We start from the raw sequence: 20,406 nt of genomic DNA, 5'->3' as shown, positions 1-20,406 counted from the left end.
TCAGAAATGCTGGAAGTTCTAAATATTTCTAAACCTGTGATTAGAAATATCCTTTGCACTATAGTGAAACAATATAGTAAGAAAACCACCAACAGTCAGAAAGAAGAAGAAATAATGTATGATGCTGAAATTAAGGTACAGACTTTGGAATAAAAGGGGGAATAGATCCAAGCACAAATAGAAAAAGCTAAAATATATTTACAAGTACTATAGGCAACTGAAGATTCACAGTGATTTCTGTGGTTGTACTGAGTGTCAGGTTTGAATATAAGAATTCTGGCTCAAGAGTAAGGAATTGGCATGTTCTCTGAGAGAAGAGATCATAATTCATAATGTAGAAATAGGTGGTAGAGATTTCCATAGTTAGCTTTTCATAACTATAATAATATATCTGATGTGTCCATATTAAGTAAAGAAAGGCTTGTTTGGTTCACATTTCTGGAGGTTCAAGCCCAAGATTCAGTAATTTCACTGGTTTGGGCTTCTAGCGAGAGCAGTACATCATAATGGAATCGTACAAAGCACCTCCCAAAACTGATATCATGGGGTCAAGACACACACACACACACACACACACACACACACACACACACACACACACACCACATTAGGGAAGCATTTCCAAATCATAGTAGAGATCATTTTGATGAGCAGGCAAAGAATCCTGGAGGAAACTGAAAGTTATTGCAATGTCAACCATGTGGAATTAATGATTTAAAGAAAAATCAATGTATCATCAACATTACAGAAGAAGAGAAAAGCCCTTTGGCAGATTATTATTATGAATTTAACAATATTGAGTGAGCACAATCAAAATGGTAAGTCAGCATCTTCTTTATAGAATAGGAAACAAAGTGGCTGAAGTTTGTGAAGAGGTGGCAAGTATGTTGAATATTTAACTTTCAGGATAGATCATGGATAACAACAATAGGCAAAGAGTTCTAAAGCAAATAACCAAATGAGCAATGAAAAATAAGAGCTAGAATTCTGCAAAAAGAGGGGATGAGAACAGGGTTTCATGGAGATATAATTGGAGGGAGTAAATATGAAACTATGTCCTACACCAGCATGCCCAGAGCCTCAAGTTCACCCCTGGAGTGCATGACTTCAGGTTATGGCTGAGGGAAAGCCTTCCTCTGTGACTCTTCCTGGATAGCTCGCTTTCTCCAGGTCAAGTCTCTTGAATGGTTCCATTTCACAAACATGGTAGTCCCATACTCATCTCTGATGGAGTGATGAGAAAGAATGGACAAGACACTGAGGACACCCAAGTGCAATGAATTGATGTGTAATACCATTTTTGCTTACATTTGTATTTCTTGAGCTCCATCATGTGTTCCCATCCCAACTGCAAGGGATGCTGGGAAATGCTGCTTCCTGTGCACCTAAGAAAAGGAAATGGCACTGGAAACAAATCTGTTTCCTTCATATTATATCTGAAGGTATTACTCAGGGAATTTTGCTCTTTGGAGGCAGTGAGCATAGAAACGGAGGATGGCCAGAATGGGGCTTGGTCAAGGATAATTTTTTTTTAAACATTTTTTTTGGTTATCAAAGGATCTTTATTTTATTTATTTATATATGGTGTTGACAATCAAACCCAGTGCCTCAGCGATCGAGTAGGACTCTGGACCCCTGCAGTGGTAGAAACCCAAAGCCCACAATTCTAGGTCACATAAGACTCTGAAGTGGCTAAGCAGAATCACCTATCAGCACCTCTGCAGAACTCCAAACTGTACTCTATTCCCATGCAGGTCATTTGGCTGCTACCTACCCACCACACAAAGCCATCACCCAGCTACCCCACCTCACCAGACACTGCTGTGCTGGAAGCAGACTGACTCCAACTTGGATAACCTTTCTCACCATATTTGGTGGGGGCAGCTCTGTGCTCCCAGATTGAATCTACATCTGGCCAGGTACCAGGTATCCAACTGCCTCATCCCCCCAGCAGCGATCTCAGCATAGTGACCACTCAACACAAAAACAGCTCCCAGTTAGGGAGGTGTGCAGTGTGACCAGGGCACCACCCACTGCTGTGAGCCTGTGTGTGAGAGGTCCAGCATGTGGGAACTGCTAAGTGATGAGGATGAGCTTAAGTTTAGAGCCCAACAGAGAGACCAGGATCTGGGAAATATCCAGGCAAGAAAGGAGGACAATACTGGGTGCATAAATCACAAGAGTTGTCCCAAAAAGAGACCCTTGAGGTGTAGCCTCCCTGCAGAGATTGGCAGGTGGGAATCCTCGCTTCTAGATGTCTTACACCAAGATCAGTCTTCCCATCCTGGTTACCTACACCATACTGAGGGCAGAGATACCAGCTTAAAAAGGACAGCCCTACCTATTGGATAAGAAGAAAAACAGAAAAGAAACAACCTCTAAAACTAGTAACAAACCTGCTTTCTTCTGTGGAATATTTTTTTCCCTCTTTCTCTTCTACTCTTCTCTCCTCCAGCCCTCAAACCCTCAACATGTGTAAACTCAAGAACTTTGCATGAAATAGGATTTTGAGGACTGAGTCATCTGAATAATATAATATAGAGGTGTTGTACATGCCCTCCATTTTTTTTCTTTTTTTACTTTTTTCTTTCTCTTTTCACTTTTTTTATTTTTCTTTCCCACTCCAAATTTTACTATTTTAACATCCTGTATTTTTCTAAATATATATGTGTGTTCGTTTTATGTACTCTACTGTCTTCCCACGTTCTTGTCTATCCTAAATTACTTCCTGCCTAGTCTCTTGCTACTAACCCTCTTCATTAGATTTTTCTTTCACATTTCCTAAGATATATTAACTCTATACCCTCACATCTTTCCCCATCAGCATGCCGTCCTACACCCAACCCCAGTTCATTATCCACCATCGAAAACTGTAATCTTTTTACAAAACTACTGATTATATTTTAGATAATAATTGAAAATCCAACATTTCTGTACATGGAGAATACACTATAAATGTTTTAATAACAACAAGTTGTTCATAGGTGATATATTATTGATATTGGATCTGTTAACATTGACTTCTCCACAAAGGAAGGATCTTGGAACCCTACAAGAGCACTACAAACCTATAGGGTAAAACAATAACAACCCAAACCCACAGAGCTGGAAAGGAAGACACACAAGCAACATGAAAAGACAAGGGAAGAAAGTGCCACAAACAAATAAAGACACCACATCATTAGAATTATTGGCAGGCACAGCAGAAAAAAATTGCAGAGAAAGAATTCAGAATATACGTTGTTAAAATGTTCTGTGAACTCAAGGAAGATATAAGAGAGAGACTACAAACAGTGAAAGATCACTTTGACAAGAAGCTACATAAACAAATCCAGGAAGCAAAAGATCACCTCAACAGGGAGATAGAGGTTCTTAAAAACAAAACAAAAATACAGAAATCCTTGAAATGAAAAAAAAAAAAAACCAAATTAAAAGCTCAAATGAAAGTCTCAGCAACAGAGTAGATCACTTAGAAGATAGTACATCAGTCAATGAATATAAAATATATAATCTTGAAAATAACATAGACCACACAGTGATAATGGTAAGAAACCACAAGTAGAATATTGATGAAATATGTATATAGAATAAAGAGACCAAATTTAAGATTTATTAGGATAGAGAGAAGCATAGAGGTCAAAACCAATGGAATGAACAATCTATTTAATGAAATAATATCACAAAAATTTCCAAACATGAAGAATAAACTGGAAATTGAATTTCAAGAAGCCTACAGGACAACAAAGTACAAAATCATAAAAGATCCACACCAAGGCACATAATAATGAAAATGCACAACATACAGAATGAGGAGAGAATTTTGAAAGCCACAAGGGAAAGGAAAAAAGATTACATATAGGGAAAAACCAATTAGGATAGCAGCAGATTTTTCAATATAGAGCCTGAAAGCTAGAAGTTATGGAACAAAATGTTTCAAGCTCTGAAAGAAAATGGGTGCCAACCAAGAACCTTTTATCTAGAAGAATTAAGCTTTAGATTTGAGGATGAAATAAAAACCTTCCATGATAAACAAAAGTTAAAAGAATTTATAGCCAGAAAACATCCTTGGCAAAATATTCCATGAAGAGGAAAAACAGCAACAACAATAATGAAAATCAGCAGAGGGAGGTAGTAACCTAAAGGAAAAAGTAATCAAAGAAGAAAATCAAGTCAAGTTAAATAACAAAAATAAATAAATATGGATGGAAATACAAACCATGTCTCAATAATAACCGTGAATGATAATGGCTTAAACTCGCCAATCAAAAGACATATGCTAGTAGACTGAATTTAAGAAAATACCCAACAATATGATGACTCCAGGAGACTCATCTGATAGGAAAAGACATCCATAGACTGAAGGTGAAAGCTTGAGAAAAATCATACCACTCACATAGACTGTGGAAGCCAGCAGGGGTTTCCATCCTTGTATCACACAAACGAGACGTCAAGCCAAGGTTAATCAAAAGTGATAAAGATGCACATTACATACTGCTCAAGAATGAACACCAACAAGACATAACAATCCTAAATATACATGCCCCAAACAATGTTTCAGCTATGTACATCAAACAAACTCTTCTCAAGTTCAAGAGTCAAATTGACCACAGCACAATAATTTTGCGTGACTTTAACACACCTCTCTCACCACTGGATAAATCTTCCCAACAAAAGTTGAATAAAGAAACTATAGGTGTTCGCTGAAGACGGCTGCACGGGGAGGAATGGAGTAAAGGTTGTATCTTAAGCCCAGGCATGTTAGAAGAACTGGGAAGGCACCTGTTGGGAGGATAGCAGCAGGGTCAAGATGGAAAACCATAAACCACATGATACTATCAAGAAAAACTCAATTTTTGATGTCATAGCCAGAAAAATTGAACTACTATCAGAAGCAGAAAGGAATCTTCTTGAACATGGATCCAAAAATATTGCTACTTTCTGTGGCCTAATAGCAAACAGTCTTTTTCAGCGTGTCTTGCATGTAACAAGGGCCTGAATAGATGCTGGCTTACCAATGGCAGTGCTCCCATTTTTGATAGCAAAAGCATCTTTCAAAGGTTTTTTAAGTTTACCCTTGAGTACAGGTGATTTGAATTGTGAAACCTGTACTGTGACAACAGGTGGACTTGTTGGATTAGTTTTAGGAGGTCTGTACCCTGTTTTCTTGGCTATTCCTGTAAATGGTGGCTTAGCAGCCAGGTATCATTCAGTCTTGCTACCAGAGAAAGGAAACACCTTAACTTACTGGATTAAAATTACTAAGCCTATCTTCAGAAAGATGTTATTTCCCATTTTACTTCAGACTATGTTTGCAGCATACCTTGGGGCTAGACAATATAAAGTACTTATAAAGGCCCTTCAGTTACCTGAATCTGGGCTAGAAATTCTCTGATTTTGAGCAAATGTGTATACAAAATAAAATTGTATAGATAAAAAAAGAAGCTATAGAACTCAATAATAAAATCAATAACTTAGACTTAACTGACATATATACAATATTTCAACCTGCATCAAGAGGATACACTTTCTTCTCAGCAGCACATGGATCCTTCTCTAAAACAGACCCTATAGTATCCCACAAAGCAACTCTTACCAAATACAAAAAAGTAGAGATACTACCATGCATTTTATCAGATCATAATGGAATAAAATTGGAAATCAATGACAAAATGAAAACTAAAATTTCTCTATCACCTGGACATTAAACAATATGCTACTCAATGAACAATGAGTTATAGATAATATCAAGAAGGATATTACAAAATTCTTAGAATTAATAAAAACACAGGAACAAAATATCAAAATCTCTGGGACACTACGAGAGCAGTACTAAGAGGAAAGTTCATTGCATGGAGTTCATTCCTAAAAAGGAGAAAAAGTCAACAAATAAATGACCTCACAGTATATCTCAAAGCCCTAGAAAAAGAAGAACAAACCAACAGCAAAAGCAGTAGAAGGCACAAAATAATTAAAATTAAAGCTGAAATCAATGAAATTGAAACCAAAGAAACAATTGAAAAAATTGACAAAACAAAAAGTTGGTTCTTTGAAAAAATAAAATTGACAGACCCTTAGCTATGCTAACTAAGAGAAGGAGAGAGAGAACTCAAGTTACCAGCATGGATGATGAAAAAGGCAATATCACAACAGACACTAAAGAAATACAGAGGATAATTATAAATTACTTTGAAAACTTATATTTCAATAAAATATAAGATATTGAAGGCATCGACAAATTTCTTAAGTCATATGAATTGCTCAGATTGGATCAGGAATATATATAAAATTTAAACAGACTAATATCAAGTGAGGAAATAGAAGATGCCATCAGAAGCCTACCAACCAAGAAAAGCCCAGGACCGGATGGATACATGACCGAGTTCTACAAGACCTTTAAAGAAGAACTAATACCAATACTCTACAATTTATTTCAGGAAATAGAAAAAGAGGCAGCACTTCTAAACTCATTTTATGAGGTCAATATCACCCTGATCCCCAAACCAGGCAAAGCACATCAAAGAAAGACCAATATCTCTAATGAACATACATGCAAAAATTCCCAATAAAATTCTGGCAAATCAAATATAAAAACATATAAAAAAGATTGTGTACCATGATCAAGAGGGATTCATCCTAGAGGTGCAAGTTTGGTTCAGAAACACACGGAAATCAATAAATTTAATTCATCACATCAATAGACTCAAAGATAAGAATCATACAATCATCTCAATAGATTCAGAAAATTATTTGACAAAACACAGCACCATTTCATGTGCAGAACATTAGAAAAACTAAGGATAACAGGAACATATCTCAACATCATAAAGGTTATCTATGCTAAGCCTCTGGCCAACATCATTCTAAATGGAGAACAATTGAAGGCATTCCCTCTAAAAACTGGAACAAGACAGGGATGCTCTGTTTCACCAATTCTATTTAATATAGTTCTTGAAAAACTGGCCAGAGCAATTAGACAGAAGAAAGAAATTAAAGGGATATGCATAGGAAAAGAAGAACGTTTAGCACTATTTGCTGATGATATGACTCTATGCCTAGAAGACCCAAAATGTTCCACCAGAAAACTTCTAGAATTAAATGAATTACTAAATGAATTGAGCAAAGTAGCAGGATATAAAATCAACACCTATAAACCAAAGTCATTTATGTATATCAGTGACAAAGCCTCTGAGATGGAAATGGGGAAAACTACCCCATTTACAATAACCTCAAAAAAATGAAAAACAAGATACTTGGGAATCAACTTAATGAAAGAGGTGAAAGAGCTATACAATGAAAATTACAGAACCCTAAAGAAAGAAATCAAAGAAGACCTTAGAAGATGGAAAGATCTACCTTGTTATTAGATAGGCAGAATTAATATTATCTAAATGACCATACTTCCAAAACACTATACATATTTAACGCAATTCCGATTCCAATGACATTCATTATACAAATAGAAAAAGCAATTATAAAATTTATCTGGAAAAATAAGAGACCCATAATAGCTAAAGTTATCCTTAGCAGGAAGAGTGAAGCAGGTAGCATCACTATACCAGACTTTAAACTGTACTACAGAGCAATAGTAACAAAAACAGCATGGTATTGGCACCAAAACAGACTGGTAGATCAATTGTACAGAATAGAGGACACAGAGAGTAACCCACAAAATTAAAATTATCTTATATTAGACAAAGGTGCCAAAAACTTGCATTGGAGAAAAGATAGCACCTTCAACAAAAAAAAAGAAAGAAAGAAAGAAAGAAAGAAAGAAAGAAAGAAAGAAAGAAAGAAATTAAAACCCTATTTCTAATCATGCACAGAACTCAACTCAAAGTGGATCAAAGACTTAGGAATTAAACAGAGACTCTGCATCTAAAATAAGGAAAAGTAGGCCCTAATCTTCATCATGTGGGCTTAGGTCCCAACTTCCTTAATAAGCCACCTATAGAACAACAATTAGAACCAAGAATCAATAAATGGGTTGGAATCAAACTAAAAAGTTTCTTCTTAGCAAAAGAAACAACCTTGAGGTGAATAGAGAGCCTACATCCTGGGAACAAATCCTTACCCCTCACACATCAGATAAAGCACTAATCTCTAGGGTATATAAAGAACTCAAAAAGCTAACAACAACAATAACAAAATAATCCAATCAACAAATGGGCCAAGGACCTGAACAAACACTTCTCAAAAGAGGATGTACAATCAATCAACAAATATATTAAAAAAAAAGCTCATCATCTCTAGCAATTAGAGAAATCCAAATCAAAACTACTCTAATATATCATCTCACTCCAGTCAGAATGGCAGCTATTATGAAGACAAACAACAATAAGCATTGGTGAGGATGTGGGGAAAAAGGTACACTCATACTTTGTTGGTGGGACTGCAAATTAGTGCAGCCAATATGGAAAGCATTATGGAGATTCCTTGGAAATACGGGAATAGAACCACCATTTGACCCAGCTATCCCTTTCTGTGGTCTATACCCAAAAGACTTAAAAACAGCATACCACAGGGACCACAGTCACATCAATATTTATAGCAGCACAATTCATAATAGCTATACCAACCTAGCTGAACCAAGCTAGATGCCCTTCGGTGGATGAATGGATAAAAAAAAATGTGGCATATATACACAATTGAATTTTATTCAGGAATAAAAGAGAATAAAATCATGGCCTTTGCAGGTAAATGGATGGCATTGGACATGATAATGCTAAGTGAAGTTAGCCAATTCCAAAACCACAAATGCTGAATGTTTTCTCAGATATAAGGAAGCTGACTCATAGTGGAGTATGGAGGGGGAGGATGGGAGGAATATATGAATTCTAGATAGGGTAGAGAAGGGGATTAGCAAGGATGGTAGAATGTGATAGACATCATTACCTAGGGTACATGTATGAAAACATGAATTGGTGTCCACATAGTTTATGTACAACCAGAGATATGAAAAATTGTGCTGTATACATGTAATAAGAATTGTAATGCATTCTGCTGTCATTTATTTTTTTAAAAAAATCAATAAAAAATTAAAAAAGAAACTGAGATCCCATAATCCATCAACAACATATCTATTTATTCAATTGCAGTATACAGGTAGAGGAATAACAAGTTTATTATTCTTTATCCCCATAGGAAATAAATTTATCAACTAGAATACAAAAAAAAATGATTGCTGTTTTTCCCAGAACTTTTGAAAGATGGAGAGAATTATTAAAGTGGAATCAGAAAATAGTGATAACAATGATTATTTTGGCCATCTTAGTATGCAGAAGATGCCATGGGGACAATAAGGGCAGTGAAGAGAGGGTCGGTTCAAGGGTTAGAGAGTCCTGGGAAGTCCACAGACTGTTGGAATGTGGTTCCAGCATGGAGTGAACTAAATACAACAAAATTATTTGTATGGATTTCTGTATGTATTTAAACTGGTTAAAAATGTCACTTTTAACAGAAAATCCATCATTATCCTGGTCAATTTTTAGAAATTCAGCCTAGCAGATTCTACTCCCAATCTGTTGTTCAGGTCAGTTCACTGCTATGCAACTCTTAGACTGAGATCAGTTAAATGCCAGGCAAGGATTATGACATGTCAACTCAGTGCCTGCCAGTACCTGTCTTCTTCATGATATTCATAGGGAAACTTCAGTGACAGGTTTATATTGTGTTATATTATTATTTTTCCTGTAAATTTCCTCTTTTGGTGTGTGGAACACTTGAGAACACACATTTTTTGAAATAACACTGTATAAGTCAAGAGTTAACACAGCCTTTGTCCTATTAGTAGAATTTGACCTTGACCTTGAGTTCACTTTCTAGATCTGTTTGCCTGGAATACTGATAAAGGTGCAATGTCAGCTGTGTTATTGAACAGCTGTGCATGTGGTAGAAATGACCTTTGTGAACTGCCTCTAACTGGGAGCACAGACTAAAGTCAAGATATCAGTTGGAAGCCATAGACCTATACTTTCCAAAGGTGTGGTGGTTCTTGGAACCCACATGTCCCTTAAGGAGACCTGGAAACTTCGCCTGTGAAGCTGTATTCATATTAATTCCTGTCAGGGCTGAGTAGCTTTAAGCCACGGTTACTGCTGAACTTCTACTGCACCTACTTGTGTAATTCTAACTCTGTCACATCTTAATTCTTTAAAGAGGAACAGAAAATTGCTCCTGGATTGCTGTCTCAATCTCTGACAGGCTCCTCCCACTGCAGAACAGGGCTCACAGCTACTCCAATGGCAGGCTATGTTTCCTTTCTTATCATCCTATTCCTCTAAGTGGATCCAGTGCCAAGACAATGTATATTGAGCCTAAGTGCATATTCGAGCTAAGAAGATAACACCTAGCCATCATTTTTAAGTATTTATGTACGGCATTCAGTTTTCTAAACTTTTGCTACCAAAACAAAATATTAAAAAAATAAAGTGAATCCTGAAATCAACATAAGACTGTAGTTATCAAAAATAACCTTGGATTTCCAAAATATTTATATTCATCAAAACAGTCTCATACTGTAAAAAACTGTAAATCTGAACATTTAAGAATCTTTTCCTGATAAAATTTCTCTTGAACCTCTTGTAGGCATTCATGTTCCATGTGAGAGGTTGCCTGAAAAAGACATCTTCAATTTTGTGGAGTACACACATCTCCCCTGGTCTATGGCAGTCACATATGAGGTGCTGTCATCCTTACTTGCACACTTGGACCGGCTGTTACCAAGGCATTTGGTTGTTTCATCATAAAATATTGGTGGTTCCATTGTACAATATCCCTTTTAATGTTCGGGGTCAGAGGCAGGAAGAGGAGCTTAATATTGTGCAACAAGTTTCAACTATTTGTCAGCCAGATGTGGCAAGGGAGGTTTGTATGTGTGTGGGGGTGTGACTTGGTGTCAATTTCCACCCATCACCCCACAAGTTAATGGTTTACTGATGAGTATAATAAGTACTTTTGTTATTCTTTTCATGACTACTCTCCAGTTGAGACATCTGACAGAGACCACAGTATGGACAGGGACAGAGAGGCCAGCTGAGCTGCTGGGCTAACAAATATGGAAAGCAGCAACTCCTGGGCAGGGAGGGCAGTGAAATCAATAGATTGCAGGCATGAGAGGTAAAGGTATTATCTATGGAATATATAATTGATAAGAATTCTATTATTGAAAACCTGGAATTGAGCATGAGCATAAGCAGGTGCAGAGTTTAAGGGAACACTACCAAGGAATCCACATACTAGAACAGACAGGAGTGGGTTCAAGAGAGGGAAGGACACAGTTGTGAATCAGCTTGTCCAGTGCCTTCCTCAGCTGAGGACGCTCTTCATCTCTGCCTGAGAGGGTGACCTCATGGGTCCTGATGTCTTTGACATCTCTGATACTTTGTTGGATTATCAGTAAAAACATGACATCTATGAGTCATACTGAGTTGGGTTCAGTGTGAAGAATATGACTCTCCAGAAAAAATCTAGAAATGGAGGCCTGGTCACATAGCCCTGGCCAGGAATTGGGAGAGAAGAGAGTAGTCAGATAAGCCTGTTTATCCATATTTTGAAACATTCTGCTATATGGTCTTGTGATTGTTTCTGCCTGGTACTGTGGTCTTTGAAAGCAAAAGAATAGCAGAAATGTCCCAGTGACCTTTCACTTTTGGACCTGGGACTCAGAATATACAGTGTTTATTGTACTGATTATTTGACTTTGTGTGTGTGTGTGTGTGTGTGTGTGTGTGTGTGTGTGTGTGTGTACAGGGATTTCACCCAGGCACACTTAACCACTGAGCCACATCTCCAGCCCTTTGTATATTTTATTTTGAGCCAAGGTCTGAGTTTCTCAGGACTTTGCTAAGTTGCTGAGGCTCTCTTTGAACTTGTGATTTTCCTGTCTCTGCTGGCATTATAGGCATGTGTCACCACACATGGCTCATTTGACTTCTAATTAAGGAAATGATGTGAGGTGGTTTTTTTTTTGTTGTTGTTGTTGTTTGTTAGTTTGTTTTTTTAAGCAAGCCTACTAGGTCAAATTCCTCCTAATATTATCTGTTGTATTTCAAATCTTTTACCCAGGAGACTCTATGCTGCCAAGATTTTAAGACTAATTATCATATTTTCAGGAACATTTTCAGAGATGTTATGATTTTCTCAAGGTTGGCAAATATTAGGCTCTGACATATGGCATTATTTGAGGCCTGGCCAAATGTTACTGAGGAATTTGCAGAGCAGGTCTTTGGTCTTGGACATTCACCTAGGCATGCAAAGAAAAATTGGAAGGGAGCTGATTTAAGCACCTAGTTGTGATGTTCTACCCCATTACAGGGGACCTACTGACAGCAAGCCTGGTCAGCATGGTAAAAGATATCAGGACAGCTAGTCTTAAGAACCATCAGCCCTTCTGTAGCCCAATACCTGAAGGCTACATTCAATACAAGAAGCAGGAACAGAACAGAGTGATGGACATTGGGACTTTACAAGCCCCTGAAGTATAGGAAAATTGGTGGGAGGAGAAGTAAGTTTAGGTAAATATGAACTTGAACTTTTTAAAAAGATAAAAACCTAAATCTTAATCACTAAAATAAACAAAGGCAGACTAAGGAACTGGGAAAGAAGGGTCACCCTCACCATTTCCATTCAGCACTGTACTGGAGTTGTTAACCAGTGCAATGAGGCAAGAAAAAGGGAAAAAAAGAAAAAGGAAGGGAAGAAGAAAAAGAAAGAAAGAATGATGTAACTCCCATGTTTTTAGATCTAGAAAAACTAGAAGAATTTATAAACTACTAGAATTTTAAAAATAAACACCTTGAGATTACTAAATATAATAGGATCATATACAAAATTACTTATATTTCTATGTGCAACAGTAGAAAATAATTATGAAGAATACATTATTTTTAAAAACCTTTCATCCACCAAAACAAAATATGTGAAATCACTAAGCTAAAATCTTTAAAACATACCAAGAAAATTGTAGGAAATCCTAGTTAAATGAAGAAATACACTATGATCATTGGAAATTCAGTAGTAAATTGTCAAATCTGCCTAAGTAAATTGGTAGGATTAATGCAGATCTAATGAAAACATTATCATGTTTTTGTAGGAGTTGAGGGGCTACTCAAAAATTATCTTAATTTTTTTTTAGCTAACAGAAGAAAAAGGCTGGGAGGCTTCCATAGCCACATGCCAGTTCCTACTACATTTGCACAGTAATTAAGATAGTGTGGTGTTTGGCAAAATAATCAACACACAGACTGGAGGAATAGAATAGGACAATAGAATAGAAAGTCCAGAAACAGACTCACACATAATCAGCTGAAGTGCAAAAATGAACTACTCCAATTAAGGGAGGGAACATGGTTTTCAAGCAAATTAGTGCTGTATCAAGTAGGTACATACTAAAGACATGTGGAAGGTTTAGCAATATAGCTTTCAAAAAAACATATAGAAGAATATCTTCATGATTTGAGAACAAGCAATGATTTCTTAAATTAAGCACAAAAAGCACAACTTTGAAAGAAAATATGAGTAAATGAGATTTTCTTAAATTTAAGAAATTATTTTCATCAAAAGTCAACAATGGAAGTAAGTAAATACTAGAAAAATATTTGTGGTATACATAAACAAAAATATATTTTGAATGTAAAAGTAAACAATATTTTTATGAATTTAAAAAATATTGTCTAAAGAAACACACAAATGACTCTAATAGATATCTCACAAGAGAGGATGTCCAGACATCTGATTAGCATATGAAAATTGTTCTTCTGGGAAAAGAGATTCAAGCCAGAGGGAGGTAAAAAGTAAAACTTTGCATTCACAAGAATGGCTGAAATTACAAGGACTGTAAGTGCCACCTCTTCACAAGTATGTGGGGTACCTAGGATCGACACAGTTTGCTGATGGGAGCATAAGTTTGTATGGACACTTTGGAAAACTACAGTGTCTACTGAAACTATATGTGTACTTGCCCTGTGACCTGAAGACTCTGCCCTGAGTAGAGAGCCAAGAGAAATTTGTAAGCCATGCATACTAAAACACACAGAGAAATGCTCATGAGGATTTTTTCTTAATGGCCCAAATTTATAAGCCAAGTATCCATTAATAATACAAGAGGTAAACTGAGGTACATAAATATAATGCAATTCTGCATAGAAATGAAAGCAAACTTTTGCTACATGTAACAGTGGAAAATTCCCACAGCTAGGCTTTAGAGTGAATGAAGAGCAAGATATAAAACAGAACATACAGGATGGTTGCCTGTGTATCATAACAAATAAAATTCATGTACAATGGTAGGCTTAGGATAGTATTTAACTTTGGAATACCAACTAGGAGGAGTTGTAAAGGGGCTTCTAGGGCACTAAAATTGTCCCATAGCTTAACCTAGAAGATGGCTACATATGTGTGTGTGTGTGTGTGTGTGTGTGTGTGTGTGTGTGTGTGTGTGTATGCACTCATGAATCTGCTCACTTGAGATTTATGTTCTTTTCCTAGTTAGTATCTCATTTAAAGGGAACTAGAATTCAGAAATAGAGCTACATATAAGTCCTCTTGATATTTGAGACTGGCTGAGAAGCCATGGAAGAGGATACTATGGAGATTTGTTACCCTGGAAACCCTCCACCCAGAGAGAAAAGAGAGCACAACAGAGCACACAATGCATTTGTAGTAAATGGAAAAGTGAACTCATTTTATTTTTGTATCTGAACAAGTAAGTACTTACACAAAAATATCATAACTTAATTATATGAGATAATCATTGAAAGATAGAAAAATGTAGCATCTTGCTCAAAGTGAACGTTTAAAATATATTATTAATATTACCAGGCAACTCCTAAAACTATCACCGTTATGTTGTTGTTAGTGTTCATTATTAGTGGTTTGGACTGAAACAGAATTCTGTGTTGCTCCATTATCAGCCTCTTCTCATTTCTCCCCTCCCCATGCCATCGTTCAATCCCTTCTCCTCATTTTCTGCAATGCTCCAAAAAAGGAGCAACTCCTGACAAGGTGTGGGAAATTGATGTCTTCATCTTCAGAGCAGACTGTAGGTCTTCGGGGTGCAGTAAAGGCACAGGGGGAGCTGAGGGGCATGTGGCCTCAGTCAGGGAACTCGCAGACTGCCAAAAAGGAGGAGGAGCAGGTGACGTCATTCCAGGTGCCATCCAACAGCATCTGCACACAGTGTTCCCCAGAGCCAGCGTTGTTGGGCTCACCCTTGTTCCAGTTTCCGTAGGTCACTCTCCTCCCTGCCATATCCACAAACTGGCCTTCTTTCTCCTTATCTGTTATGCCTAGGAAGGCGGAATCTTTGACCAAACTCTGGATGGCCTGATTCTCTTCAGCGTTCAAGGGGGTGGCCATGGAGGCTTGGAATTGGGCACACAGAGCCTTAGCGCTGTCAAAATTTTTTGTTTCGCCACTGTTCCAGAAGAACTTCTTTCCAGCTTTTTTGGTGACAGACAACAATAGCACTAAAATGGGAAAAAGTAGATAAAACTAGCTTGTTTTAAACTCCTGCCCGCTGTATGTTTAGGAGTAAAGGTTTCCACAGTAGACTTGTCAGATAAAATAAACTTAAATTCAAATTAAACTAGTATATTCTGTTTTTGTTAATTCTCACAACCTTGAAAGGAAGGGACACCCTGGAACACTGGATCAGAAGTCTAGAACACATATAACTTGGAATTCTGAATTCTACCACACCATTAACTGGAGACTAAACAGAAACGTCTCAGCATATATGGCCCTAGTCAGAAAGAACAAGTTTGGTCCCATTGCCAGGTCTAGAAACCAGCATAACAAAGGGGCATAGATACCATTTCCAGAGAGAAAAGATCAGAATCCAGGATTATAGTCTCCTAAGTTCAACTGACTTCAGTTGATAAACCAATTTTACTACTTACAAGTTCTATTGTGCATTTGAATGAGAAATTTAAATTCCTTTTGCCTTCATGTCTACTTGAGGGGGCTTGTGAAGACTTTTTGATACCAGAATAAAAGAAATGTCTACCCAGGTACTAGAAAATTATATATATTAAATAAATATTCACTGACTTTCACCAGTCCCTCACTTTAAGGTGTTTAAAGAACAAGAGAGAAAACTTACACTTTTTGATGCTTTCCAATTCTGCTTTGAGAGCTGCTCTTTCAGAAGCAGCTCTGCTAGTGTCACATGCTAGAAAATAAAAACAGAACAAAGGGGCATTGTTGAGAAGGAGTCCCAGAACTGTACACATAAGGAGGTGAGTACCTTTTTTAAAATAGTTTCTTTTACATTGATGTATAAATATTGAAGGAAGATAAAAAGTATTAAGAAGCAAAAAGAAGAAAAATACCTCCATTTCCACACAGTCCGAAACACCAGTCTCCATCTGATGACTGTTCTAAAGACACCTTTATACACCCATGCACACGTGCACTCCCTGGATACCTCACATGACAGAAATCTGCAGCCAAAGCTCTTCACTACATTTTCCCCCAATAAGTTGCTAAAACAAACCTCAAAGGCAAAAAGAAACCTTTGAAGGAATTTTTATTATTTGAGTAAGGAGATTCTGAGGCAAGTTGTGTTTCATTGATGACAAAAAATAGTAGCTTCTATCATAAAAAAAATAAAGGCTATTTTGATGCTCTTTGAAACTAGGTCACATTTGTGACTTATTAGGACCAATACAGTATGGCAGAAATGGTAATGTATGTGTTGTGAGCTTCAGGAGGCCTTGAAGATTCTATTCTTTCTACAACTTGGAATCTCAAAATTTCTGCTATTTGAACAAGCCCTGGCTGGCCTGTCAGATAAGAGGTCCGTGGCTCAATTAATCTCCTCAATGCAGCTGACACCCACATATGAATGAAACCATGGAGCATCCATCAGTTGACCATAGACTGAGATCAGCTAAAACCAGAATTTCTGTGGCTGACCCACAAAATTGTATTTAAATAACTGGTTGTGTTTTGAACCCACTAAGGTTTGGTTTGATTTCTTATGAAGAGATAACTGCCATGACATGGATATACTTTCATGGGACAAAAGAAATATTAAGTCCACACTCAGTTGTCCTACTTTCTCTCTCTGGGCCCAGGGTATGCTTGGTGAGAAAGCAGCCCTGAGAGATTAGTAAATCTGTACTTAGGCATTGGTGGCAATGCCTCGAGGCTCTAAGTAACCTAGAGTGGGCTGAGGGGGCCTTGGGACAAGAAGCAGAGTCAGGCCTCTTCCCTTAAAGTGTCAGTAAAAGGACACCTCCCACCTGATATTTTGGGTTCCAGAACTCTGAGCACCTTTAATTCAATCTTCTCTAGATGGATCTTACCTGGACATGTTCCAGGGTCTCCCTTTTTACCCACTTCCCCTTTTGATCCAGGGGGACCTGGGGGGCCTGCAGGTCCTAACTTTCCAGGTGGGCCTTGCAAGCCTCTGAGCCCTTGACCTGTTGTTGGAAGATAAAGAAAACATGACTCATTATTGTGCTTTTGCTTTCTTTTCCCAAGAACTTGATGTGGAATCCCTTCCCAGAGAAAGGAGACATTGACTCAGGGCCAACCTCTGAACCCCTTATTCCAACGACTCAGAGAAGAAATAATCCTCCTGTGTTCCAAGGGGGAGCCTACCCTTAAAGATGCTTTCCTGGACAGGCAAGACAACACATGTCACAAAATGATGGGTGGAGGTCGGAAATGGCAGAGGACAGGAGATGCATCTCTGATTTGAGTTATATTATATAGTAAAGAAAAACTTAATCTGCCTAGATAGGAAATTCCTCCTGTTTCCCCAGCCAGTTATATCTGGAAGGTAAAGAGTCACACAGCTGGAAGAGCCAATGGGTACCTGGTTCTCCCTTTTCTCCCTTGGCTCCATCACGTCCATCTTTGCCTGGGAAACCGTTCATGCCTGGAGGAATACAGGCCATCACAGGGCAGGTCTTTTGGACCTCCTCATTGGTTACAGTATCTGATGTCACCAGACTCAGAAGAAGGAGAAGGAATGGTAGAAACAGGAACATGGTCCTCAGCTTACTAAAAGATAAGTCAAGAAAGATATCTTGTTTAGTTAAGCAGCCCATAGTTGCCACACATGCCCTTTGTCCTGAACTTGGGCACAGGCAAAGAATTAGTGGGCCTCTAGATTGAGTATTTAGAAAAGGAAACCTTCCTTGTAACATTGTTGATTAGTATTTTAACAAAAATCAGCACAGTGACATGTAGCAGGGTCCTTTGAGGGCACCACCAGAGCCCAGGCCTCTGGTGTTGCTGCTAGAAGACAGGGAATATACTTCCTGTGGCTGTGAGAGCAAAACCACCACCTATCTCCACTCACTCATGCCTGCTGGCTTAAGAGGTGGGAAGGCAGGAGAACCAGGTGTCTGCAGAAGCTCCCTCTCTCCTCCTACCTCCCTTTGTGCCATCTGAACCCCAAACCCCAGTTTCATATCTGTGCAGATGATTTCCCTCCAGAGCCACTTAACTCTCATTTATACAGTTCCAGGCACTAAGTTGCAGACAGTAATACAGAGAGGAAGAGTTAGGTCCCAGTCTCAGATCAACTCATCTGCTAGTCGCTAACCTACCCCAGAAATAACGTTTTATTATGTTTTTGGTTGTTTTTTTGTCTCCCACAACAAAATATCCCATTAGAAACTTCTCAATACCTTTGCCCAAGCACAGTGTTAGATCCCTCTCTACTTCCCGTCATGTTTCCCCTGTATTTTCTGAGTCAGAACCTTTGGCAATTAGACAAACTGCCTCTCTCTCCTTTTTCGAAATCTCTGTCTTTCAAAGCTTTCTTCCAGTTGCTCCTTGCTGGGAAAGCTTAGCAACCCAATCCCATGGAAGTAATGTTCCATGGCTCTCTGAAAACAGAGGCAGTCTCCTTTGCAGTAGATAATTAAGGAAACTTAATGGTGTGGTTTTCCCCAATATGATTTCTGTCTGCTTGTGCCTCTTGCCCATTACCTGTTGAAAGCCTCCTCCAGGTCTCTAGAGTCAAGTTGAACCCCTAGACTCTTGATCAAGGAATGAATATCAACATAAAGACTTACTATGAGGCTTCTGCCCAGCAGGATTTCAGCAACAAAGAAAGTGGCCCTCCAGCTTGGGACTGGCAGATGCCTCAGAAAAAGGAAGGAGGCTGGGCTTAGCAACAAATCATGTGAAAAGGGATACCCTGGACCTGGCCTTTAACCTCAGATTAATAAATAACTCTTTCTAGGAGACATTAGACTCACCTAAAGAGCATTCCCTGGGACCTCCAGCACAACACTAGGTGGCTGTCTGCTTTAATACAGCACCATCCTTCCTTTGTCAACTCTTTTGCCAGTTCTCACTGAAGAGTTACCACGAGCACAGTTGATGTCAAGGTCCTTGTCTCCAATAGAGAAAAATACAGATACCCATGAATGTACACTCATTCTCTTGCACACCAGCTGTACACACAAGTGTGCACATATGCACATACATTATCTGTGAAGGCATGGCAGACCTCTTGCTGCCATTGGACAATGGTTCCTGCCTCAGGCTCCACACTTGACATCTCCCTGTGTTTAAATGCCCTCCTTTCAGTGCATGGCAGGCTGGCTCTTTCCATTCTCCTAAAATACACCTATCTCAGAGATTCCTGTCTAATCTTACATAAACTAGTCCTACCCAGCCTCTCTGTCCTCTTAGCTTGTATTATCTTCTTTCATATTTACACTTAGAGATACTTACATTTCATTCACACTTATACTGTGTCATATAATAGTCATTTATTTTTCTGTTTTTATGTCAAACTTTAACATTTTTGTCCATTATTAAATGTACAACTCAGTGGCAGCAAGAACATACAGACTGTTGAGCAACCATAACTATTTTCTATTTTCAGAAAATCTCATCACCACAAACTGAAACTCTTTTCCTATTTGAATAGTAACTGTCCATTTCCAACCCCATCCAATGGCTGGTAACCACTTCCTACCCTCTGTCTACATGAATTTAAATTTTCTAGGCATCTCATATACTTGAAACCATGCAACAAGTTTCATTTTGTTCCTGACTTATTTCTTTAGCAGAATATCTTTGTTTCATCTGTGTTGCAGCATGTATTGTAATTTCATTCATTTTTGAAGTTCAATAGCATTTCACCATAGGTTTATTTCACATTTTGGAAAGTTCAGTTTCAATGACTAAAAATACTCAAAATAACTAAATTATTTTCAACAGGTAAATGGATAAACTGTGGTACATCATATGATTGAACGCACAGGGAAAAAAGGAACAGAGTATTGACTCATGTAATGACTAGGATTAATCTCAAGAATATTATGTTGAGCAAAACAAATTTAATCTCAAATGTTTACAAGGTATATAATTATTCATATAAAACATTCTTGAAAGACATATCTATAGTCATAGAGAACAAATAAGTTCTTGATAGGA

At 37.9% G+C, this 20,406-nt stretch overlaps 1 protein-coding gene and 1 pseudogene across 5 annotated transcripts in view; one reads left to right on the top strand and one right to left on the bottom strand.

Annotated features, from left to right (window-relative positions):
* Positions 1 to 4,785: 4,785 nt before the first annotated feature.
* On the top strand, positions 4,786 to 5,392 carry LOC144366946 (transmembrane protein 126A pseudogene; annotated as a pseudogene).
* Positions 5,393 to 14,652: 9,260 nt separating this feature from the next.
* Positions 14,653 to 20,406, bottom strand: part of Mbl2 (mannose binding lectin 2) — a 34,235-nt gene continuing 28,481 nt past the window's right edge. For 2 of the 5 annotated variants that reach the window (XM_078041994.1, XM_078041991.1), the window contains exons 3-7: positions 19,218 to 19,357; positions 17,822 to 18,009; positions 17,307 to 17,423; positions 16,100 to 16,168; positions 14,653 to 15,464 (exon numbers count right to left, since the gene is read on the bottom strand). In XM_078041994.1, the coding sequence (XP_077898120.1) occupies positions 15,091 to 15,464; positions 16,100 to 16,168; positions 17,307 to 17,423; positions 17,822 to 18,009; positions 19,218 to 19,228 (759 nt within the window). In that variant the 5' untranslated portion in view covers positions 19,229 to 19,357 and the 3' untranslated portion in view covers positions 14,653 to 15,090. Of the gene's footprint in view, positions 15,465 to 16,099; positions 16,169 to 17,306; positions 17,424 to 17,821; positions 18,010 to 19,031; positions 19,152 to 19,217; positions 20,177 to 20,406 lie in introns of those variants that run through there. The other 3 variants (XM_005342676.5, XM_078042006.1, XM_078042002.1) reach the window with 3 other exon arrangements.

The sequence above is a fragment of the Ictidomys tridecemlineatus genome, chromosome 1, assembly GCF_052094955.1.
Source record: "Ictidomys tridecemlineatus isolate mIctTri1 chromosome 1, mIctTri1.hap1, whole genome shotgun sequence".
NCBI classification, from domain to species: domain Eukaryota; kingdom Metazoa; phylum Chordata; class Mammalia; order Rodentia; family Sciuridae; genus Ictidomys; species Ictidomys tridecemlineatus.
The sequence above is the reverse complement of the archived record's forward strand: the minus strand, read 5'-3'. Positions and strand labels throughout refer to the sequence as shown.